At 40.1% G+C, this 9,667-nt stretch overlaps 1 protein-coding gene across 3 annotated transcripts in view; it reads left to right on the forward strand.

Moving 5' to 3' along the window:
- IQUB (IQ motif and ubiquitin domain containing) overlaps positions 1-9,406 on the forward strand; it is an 83,957-nt gene extending 74,551 nt beyond the window's left edge. For all 3 annotated transcript variants that reach the window (XM_073619784.1, XM_073619783.1, XM_073619785.1), the window contains exons 12-13: positions 2,228-2,413; positions 9,024-9,406. In XM_073619784.1, coding sequence (XP_073475885.1) covers positions 2,228-2,413; positions 9,024-9,197 — 360 coding nt within the window. In that variant the 3' untranslated portion in view covers positions 9,198-9,406. The remainder of the gene's footprint in view (positions 1-2,227; positions 2,414-9,023) is intronic.
- The last annotated feature ends 261 nt before the right edge of the window (positions 9,407-9,667 follow it).

The following is a 9,667-nucleotide window of genomic DNA, read 5'->3' on the forward strand; positions in this document are numbered from 1 at the left end:
TGTACAGTACTCCACTTACATTTAAGTAGCAACTCTGTGCTGGCTGGCAGGCAACTCTGGGCTGGCTGGCGGGTAACTCTTGGCTGGCTGGTTGGTGGGCATGGCTGCGGGCAACTCTGGGCTGGCTGACAGGAACTTTGCCTCTTCACTTGCGGCCTCTTCACTGGCGACCACTCTGCCTCTTCCAGACCATTCTGTAGCTGTGCGGCACGGGATGTCTGTACTTGCGAGGTACTTTACGTGCACTCACGAGTATGTCCGTCCTCACAAGTGTATATAAAGTGAGTGTACTTAAAGTGTGGTATGCCTGTATTCTGTTACCTTCCCTGGGTATGGCATCAGTACACCCCAAGGAGACCTCTCTCCATTGCCTAGATGCTCTGAGGGCTCTCAGAGTTTACCTTTCAGCCACTGGTTCTTTAAGCAAACAGATCCTAAAGAGAGCCATTGGCTCCCTCTGCTGTCAATCACAGCCAGTGAGGAGGGAGTGTGTGGTGGGGCTGAGCCACACTCTGTTTGTCTATGGACACACACAGCTAGCTCGGAGGTGAGCCTGCACAAGTGACCCTACAGCATGCGACATGCTATGGTGGGCACTCGGGGGGGGGGTTTGGAGCCTTGAGCACCTGCAGGGGACTCAAGAAGAGGAGGATCGGGACTGCTTTGTGCAAAATTATTGCAAAGAGCAGGTAAGTATAACATGTTTCTTGTTATTAAGAAAAAAAAAGTTAAAGGTATACAAGGACATATGGTATATATAAATGGGTATTTTTGATATACATTAGTCGAACCTGACTAATTTATACCAAAAACACAGTATATGTTAGCTCAGGAGCATTTTGTTAACCCTTCAGTACTTTCATTTATTTACCTATTAGTTTTTTTATATTACATTTCATGTTGTATACTATTTATGTATGTACTGATTTGTTGCCTTGTATGTACAGGTTACAAACAAATGGTTAAAGTATACATTTATTATATTGCAGCTTACCAACTCTTAGGTGTGATAACTGCATTGTTTCCTTTTTTAGGCTTTCTTTCCTTTATTTTTCTCTGGTGATTCTGCCAGTAAGTCTGTTGTTTGTCAACAGATCAAGCTGTTCTGCAGTGCAGCAATTTAGAAGGTTAAGACATTTTACATAAAACACTAACAGGAGTGCTTACAATGGCCAGCTTTTATTAATTTATGTAAAACTTTTGCTTCAAAAGGAAAAAAAATACTGTTGCTGTAACTACCTAAAAAAAAAGTGTTAGTTTGGCTTCAGTTTGTTAGTGTATCTAAATCTACAAATCCATCTAACACTGCCCTTCCCCCAGAAAATGCTGCTGCCCAAGGGTGTCTCTGTGCTCATTCCTGCAGAGTGTAGGCATCCTAATGCAGTAAGGGTGTTACTGGTCAAATCAACAGGTGAAAACAGAGGGGAAAAAAAGCCTAAAAAAAGAACTAATGCAGCCACCACATCTGATGACTGGCAATCAGCAATATATTACATTTTTGGTTTTGGGTTTAATACCACTTATAAATGTGTACCCCGACTCTCGTCAATCCTTTAACATTTAACTTTCTTTAAAGTGGTTGTAAACCCTGTACAACTACTTTTACATACAGGTAAGCCTATAATAAGGCTTACCTGTAGGTACCATGAATTTCCCCTAAACTTGCATAGTTTAAGAGATATTCACTGTATCCGCATGTGCCGACGCCATCAGGACATGCGCACTGAAGAAACGGCTCGCTTTTGCTGTTACTTCAGCTGCTGTGACGTTACTGGCAGCTCCCACGCACATGCACGGGAGTGACGTCATCGCGGCTCCGGTCAATCACAGAGCCGGAGCCCGCTAACCCGGAAGTAACTCTGGGACGACATGTGGCCGGTCACATCGCTGTACGGGGACCGCTGAAACAGCATCATTCTAAGGTAAGTATTTCATAATGAGCTAGTATGCGATGTATATTAGCTCATTATGCCTTTTTGTCTTGCAGTTTTTTTGTTTTTTTTTTAATCTTTACAACCACTTTAACAGTTAACCTAAAACATAACTTTTTTTGCTGGCTAGCTGGTAACTGTGCTGGGAAATTATTGTATTGTATATGTCTATGCATTGTTTTTCTGAGCTGCTGTAAAATGTGCAAAACTTCTTTTTTAATGCCTCTTTTTTTATTATTGTGCTAAAAATTTGTTGGCACAGTCTTACCAAATATATGTTTATATTTTATTTGCAGCAAGAAGACCTCCAATATCTGGTTGAGAATATCTGGGCAGCCCAGTCTGTTCTCAGTGTCTGTGATGACCTTTATGATCTGGTCATGGTTAGGTGGGACAAATACTATGAGTGGTCTCCATGGAACTGTATCCTATTAACAAAAGATGAAGCAGCTGCCCATTTAAAACTTGGCAATGCTGAACAGGTAACTTAAGAAGCTTATTTAATTTAGTTTTTGTGTGATTGAGTGATTGAGATATATATATATATATATTATATACACATACAAAGAATATATAATTAGATATCACTATTAAGCCCTACATTTGTTTTTGGAACCAATAGCTACACTTGCTTTACTTTTATCAATTTAAAACCATCATAGCTTTGTAAACTCTGGTTAAACGTTTATAAATCACATGTCTGAGTAACATGTATTCCATTAGCTTACTGATAACAGTACATTTCTGCCAACAGAGGGCATTGCAAGTCAGCTATTGTGTGTTGTAATTATTAATCGGGTGAGTCAAGTAAGTAATTCCAAACGTGTTGCACGTTTTGTGGGAAGCTGTAAGATGTTTGCTTCATTCACAGGAAAAGTGAGCAGTGTCAGCGAGATGTGATAACCACCTATATGCAGTGAAAAAATCTCCTAAAATCTCAGCTTTAACAAATAAGCAAGCATGTGTTTGATGGGACCTGCCTAATTTTGTATAATCACATACACGTTGTATTAAAAAAAAAAAAAATGTGTGTGTGTATATATATATATATATATATATATATATATATATATATATATATATATATTCTAAAGGATGCAGTGCTACATGATGTATACTTGGGTGCAGATACACAATAGTACAAGCTTCCTGCTGAACTCCCAGTGTCTTCAAGAAATCCATTTATACAGTATAAGGTATAAAACTGTTTGTTTTGTCCAGCTCCTATACACATATGCCAATATTTGTTAGCAACTCTCTTGGTTTATTGAACATGAACGTAAGATTTTATTTATGTTAAGCCACTGGCTTGGAAATAAACGGATTTGTCTAGATTAGAAATAATGCAATGGGTTGAGGCTAGAGTAGTTAAAGGAGAACTATAGTCAAAACGTTTTTTTCTTCATTTCAGATAGAGTAAGGGACGGTTATGACAAAACAGGAAGTAAGAGGAAATCTCTTCAAATTAAGGGAATCCCTTGGGCCCCCCGGGTCACCAGAACTAGTAGCCCCATTGGAAGATTTCTTCTCTATTGCTTTTCTGGGGACAATCCAAAATTATTATTATTTTTTTTTTTTACTTTTATTTCATTGTTAATGTAAACAGGACAAAAAAAAAAGAAGGTGAATCTCCCTAATGGGGGTCACAGGCAGAAATAAAAACCTAATAGGTGTTCTAATCCCTCTCCACTCAATCCAAAACTATTTTTTTTAGTCATACTTTAATGCAGTCAGTAATCTCTGTTCAATATGAGTGACGGCATAATAAAAAATGCAGTCCAACAATAAAGTGGTGGTTAAAGCCAACTTCCAGAGAAAACAGAAAAAGTAACCGACAGCAGTAAAAACCTGAAAGAAGTTCTAACCCTTCTCTACTCTATTCAAAAGTAAAAAAAAAATATGGCTGGAGTTGGGCTTTAAATGATGAATAAGTGAATTTTAAAAAGGACAAGTTAATATTTGCCCAATTAGTAATAAACCAACATGACTTAAAAATGCTATGGTCGTTAGCTTATGGGAAAATGTATATAGTGAATGTGGTCTTCTTCAAGATTCAGCCTTGCGACATTTGGTTACACAGATCCATTAGTGTCCGTGTGTCAAACAGATGAGCTGCAAAATTATCTTGCCAGGAACATTTCAGATTACTTCAGAGTTTGACACCAAAACTGCATGAAAATGTCTTTTGCATAGTTAGAAGATGTCACTTTAGGACAGCGAGTAGCCTGTGAACTTAGACAAATTTGGCTGCATTCCCTATCATGGAGAAGGTCCTGAGCTGTCAGTTTTCTTTCTACAGTGATGTTGGAGTGAGATGAATTCGAATTTTTTTTATCAAAGTTACATCTTTTTAACAGACCTGTGGGACCCAGATATTTTTGGGATAAATGAAAGCACATGCTGTAGTTAGTGCTGCTGAATAAAGGCTTGTTAAAGTGGGATTAAAGGCAAAACATCTTTTTTTTTCCATTTAGATAGAGCAAGGGAGGGTTATAACCTTGTCAGTTTTTTTTTCCCATTTGTGTCCCATTGTGGAGATTTCCCTTTACTTCCTGTCCCATAGCCAAGTGAGGGAATCCCAGTGTGTCACCAGAAATAGTGTCCCCATTAGAAGATTTTCCCTCAAAGTGTTCTGAAGTTAACCCAAAATTTGGGATTTGCTTTTACTTTCACTTTTGATGAAAATGGTAAACAGGACAAATAGAGAGGGTGGATCTCCTCAATAGGGGCACAGACAGCAATTAAAACTGACAGGTGTTCTCATCCCTCTCAACCAGTGGCGGTGCGTCCACTAAGGGCGCACGGGCGCCGCCCTCTCTGTCACGCCACCCCCCATATATTTAGAATGGATAGATTCATGCATTGCATGAATCTATCCATTGCCGCTGTAGCCACCCCCTATTCAGGCGCCTGAATTACAGCGGCTGGGTTTTATTTAAGCACCTGATTATAGCCATAGGCTCTAATAGGCTTCAAAAAAGGTGGACTCAGAGCGCAGAGCACTGCACTCAGAGTCCACCCAGATGTGTTAGAAAAGCAAATTAATATTGCTTTTCTAACACTGAACCCACCCCTCCACCAATCAGGAAGCGCGGTTCTAATACCCGTCACCTGATTGGCTGAAGGCACAGGCACTCTTATTGGACGCCCAGTGGAGCGGAAGAAGAGACGCACGGAAACCATGGAGCATATAGGAGCCGTTGCCTGACACGCTGCATGTCCCACAGCTCGCCACTGTCACCCGCTGCCTGACTCGCCACCAAGATAGGGTAAGTTGCGGTGGGGATCACAGAGGCTGCATTTTATGGACACAGAGGCTGCATATGATGGGCACAGAGGCTGCATTTTATGGGTACAGTGGCCGCATTTGGTGGGCACAGTGGCTGCATATGATGGGCACAGTGGCTGCATTTTGTGGGCACAGTGGCTGCATATGATAGGCACAGTGGCTGCATTTAATGGGCATAGAGGCTACATATGATGGTCACAGTGGCTGCATTTGATGGGCACAAAAATTTTGAGCACCAGCCGCCATTGCTCTCAACTCTATCCAGAACTAAAAAAAAAGTTTTGTCTTTAGTTACATACAACAGAGTGAATAAATATGCAAAGTTTATTTGTGATAATTGTTTTAAAACTCATTATTATACAGCAGTGAAGGTGTTTTTCTAGCTAAGATCTTTAAATTGAAATGGAGCAAACGCCATGACACCTTCTGGTTATGCAAAGTTGTTCAAAATCAAAAGCTGCTTGCATAATGAACCCATAGGCCCAGATTATCAGGACATAATTGATGGAGACAAATCATGACTAATGTATTTTTTTTCCTTAGAGTATTTTATTACTGGTATTATTTTATATAGATAATCACCAGAAGTTAAAAATCCTTTTTGAATGCCCCCAAGGGACCAAGTGCACATGGCACTAGGTCCCATTTGTATCTATGCAGTGTTTTACAAGCAGTGTGGTTATATAGCTCTCATACTTTTCAACCACTCAGCTAGTAAGGAGAGAAGTATATAGATAGAAAATAGTTGGCACCATTAAAGTGGAAATAAAGTTGTTTTTGAATCAAATGGCTGATAGGCAGGGTATTTATGACAGAAGAGAGTCTATTGGTCTCTTCTGCCATAACTCCATCCTTCTGCCTGTCAGCTGCCATGTTCACTGAGCTGCGCATGCACAGCTCAGCAAACATTTACTCCCCCAATCGGCCAAGATCCGTGCCGCGGGGATGTGACTCCCGTGCGCATGCGTGGTAATGGGGTCATTGCGGCCTGGCCTATCAAGTAGTTGAAGGCACGGGACCCGGAAGAGTGTGAGGATGGAATCGCTGGGGGGCCCTCCGGATCGCTATAAAAAAAATTTTTATAGCTGACTTTACTTTCGCTTTAACTGGGCACCCAAGATACTGCATAGTGAGTAAAATAGTCTATTGATGTGTATAACCTTTCAAGCAGCAATATTAGATATGAGACCAATAGTGTAAAGGCTTTGACTTTACACTATAATAGTCATAATTGGAGGGACGGGAACATTTAGTATGCAAAATATTGTTTCTAGATGTTGGTTTACGGCATACTGCCTTAATAAAATGGTCACCTGGTCACCCAAAAGTGGATATTCACCCCCCCCCCTTTTTTTTTAAGCCCTGCTTACCTTGTGGCTGGTTCTCCACGGTTAACATACTCACTAACCAGATCCTTGTCCTGCCTAGATTATCTTCTCAGCAGCCACAACTGGGGTGCTGTGATGCCATGTTTGTGTGTGATGTGAATTGGAAATTCTGCTGTCTCTTCTGGGTTCAGGCAGTGAGCCTCCCGATGATGTGTTGCTGGGCTTCCACCTCCTCTTCTGTGAATGAAACACTAAGGCCTCCTGGGATCTGTGACATACAGGCACATCGGGCACAGTGCACGTCATTGACCTAGGTGAATGACGTGCATTGAAGGCAAGACCAAGCCTGTTTTCAGAAAAAAAGGTATAAAAAAAAGCAGAGCAGAGGAGGGGGAACAGGAGAAACGTATAATTTGAGGGTGAAGATCCGTTTTAATATTTTAAATGTTTGAGGAAAGCCAAATTCTGTTTATTCACCACCATCGTGAATTGTAAGTTGTCCTAAATTTTGTGAAGAATATCAACACATTTTTTTTAGGAAAAAAATAAAACCAACATAATGTTATCTATGTACCTGTGCCAAGACAAAATATGGCACATTTACATAGGCAATGCTTAGCTGCAAATCCTGCTCCACCTCCCCAGGTACAGGTTCCCAGTTGTGCCCATCACTGTCCCCTGCACTTCGAGGTAGTGGGAGCCAACAAAAACAAAGGTGTTTTGAGTGAATAAACATTCAAGTAATCACAACAGAAAATCATTATGTTCATCTTTCGTTAACCACTTGCCTACTGGGCACTTTTAACCCCCTTCCTGCCCAGGCCAAATTTTAGCTTTCAGCACAGTCACACATTGAATGACAATTGCGCGGTCATGCAACGCTGTACCCATATGTTTTTTTTATCTTTTTTTTTTGTTCACAGAAATAGAGCTTTCTTTTGGTAGTATTTAATCACCACTGAGTTTTTAATTTTTTGCTCAACGAATGAAAAAACACCAAAAATTTTGAAACCCCCCCATTTTTCGTAGCTTGTTATAGTTTGCACGTATGGGCACTGATGCGGCAGCACTGATGTGCACTGATGAGGCTGCACTTACTGGGCACTGATAGGTGGCACTGATGGGCACTGATAGGTGGCACTGATGGGCACTGATAGGCAGCACTGAAGGGCATTGAGAGGCGGCACTGATAGGCAGCACTGATAGGCGGCAGTGATGGGCACTAATATGTAGCACTGATGGGCACTGATATGTAGCACTGATGGGCACTGCTAGATGGCATTAATGGGCACTGGTAGGCGGCACTGAGGAGGCACTGGTGGGTACTGATTGTCAGCATTGGTGGGCCCTGATTGTCAGCATTGGTGGGCACTGATTGGCAGCACTGGTGGGCACACATTGGCAGCACTAGTGGGCACTGTTTGGACTGCACTTATAATCAGGACACTGTGATCCCCAACACAAGCTGGTTACCGGCTCTCTTCAAGCCGATAACCAGCTTGTCTTTACATCGTGTGATCAGCTGTCATTGGCCCTTTACCCCGATCTGTGATCAGATGAGTCCAAAGGGGGCGTGTGGGCAGTGTGATCATGGAAGGAGGTGAAATTTGCTCAGTGTATGCCCTGCATGAGGACTTTCGTATGCTTTCACACTCCACAGAAGGAAAGTATCTGGCTTGTTCCAAGGGAGACTTTCCTGCATTGGTTTGATTGTAGCCGTATTAGTGCAATTGTGACAGAGAAAATTGAGTACTGTCTGTGATACTTTTTTTATTTGCACTAACATACAATTTTTCAGGACAAGCTTTCGGGGTACTGCTTGGACCTTGAAGAAGGGGACATACCCCGAAAGCTTGTCCTGAAAAATTGTATGTTAGTGCAAATAAAAAAAGTATCACGGACAGTACTCAATTTTCTCTGCAAATTGGTAAATTTGCATGTGAGATAATGGGAGTATAATTTATAAATACACCTGTTATTACTCTTTATGCCAAAAAAAAAAAACAGCCCAATTATCTCAAGCAGTGCTTACAAATTAGATGTATCACTTGTTTATGGGGTTATTTATGTGAAAGTTTATTGTTCCTCTTATCTCATTGCAAGTTTTGCACACATATAGTAATTCTGTAGGTGCCATACACTGTAAGTAATATTCTCTCAGAAGTGCTGTAACAAGAATGCTGATTGCAGATAGCCCTGAAAACAAAAATATATACATTTGTCATGAAAATATGGCACATTAGGCCAATACAAAGATAGAAAAAAAAATCATGTTTACACACTAGTTTCCCTTTAAAACTGAAGTTGCTTCTATATTAATAGTCTATTAATACTAGATACTATATTGATAGTCATTGCAAATGACAGGTTGCACATTCATATAATTGATGTACTACAAATTTAGTTATTTAATTAGGATAATACAACTGTACACATTTTAAAGACCTTGTTTATTTCTTTCACCCTCTTTTCCAGGCTTATGGTATTGTTTTTATTCGAAAAATCAAGCACAGACATACTCTTGCCAAGAACTATTTTTCACAGATTCCAGAGATGGCACCATTTCTTCATCAAGAGAAATCAAATCAGATGTCTGCAGTTAATGATCTGGTTATTAGTAAACCTATCGCTACTGCTTTCCAAGCCTAGACTATTTACCGCTCAATTCAGTATGTTTATCTTTTTCATTAAATGCCTTTATATTTTCCCTGCTGGATAATTCAGTAATGGAACATTTTCTGACTTCAGCTATGCTCTCTACAATTCTATGGATCCTGTATTTCCATCCCCAAACATGGAGCAATGATTGTAAAACTATCAAATCTGTTATAAAAAAATAAAGTCAAGACTAGACCATTTGTATGGGTGTTGATGTGTGTTCCTATTTCAGTTAACATTAGTTATAGCATTATTTTATTGTATCACTAGTTATTTAGCCATGTAATTGAAGTTCTTCTCCATATTGAAAATCCACTGATTCTAAACATAGTTTTTTGTTTAGTTTTGGATAGCGTGAAGAATTTTTAGAACTTCTGCCAAGTTTTTACTGCTATATGTGTCCCAACTGTGTATTATTTCCCCTTACACAAATAGATATATATCAGGAAAAAAACACTATA

Source organism: Aquarana catesbeiana, linkage group LG03 (genome assembly GCF_042186555.1).
Source record: "Aquarana catesbeiana isolate 2022-GZ linkage group LG03, ASM4218655v1, whole genome shotgun sequence".
Classification (NCBI taxonomy): domain Eukaryota; kingdom Metazoa; phylum Chordata; class Amphibia; order Anura; family Ranidae; genus Aquarana; species Aquarana catesbeiana.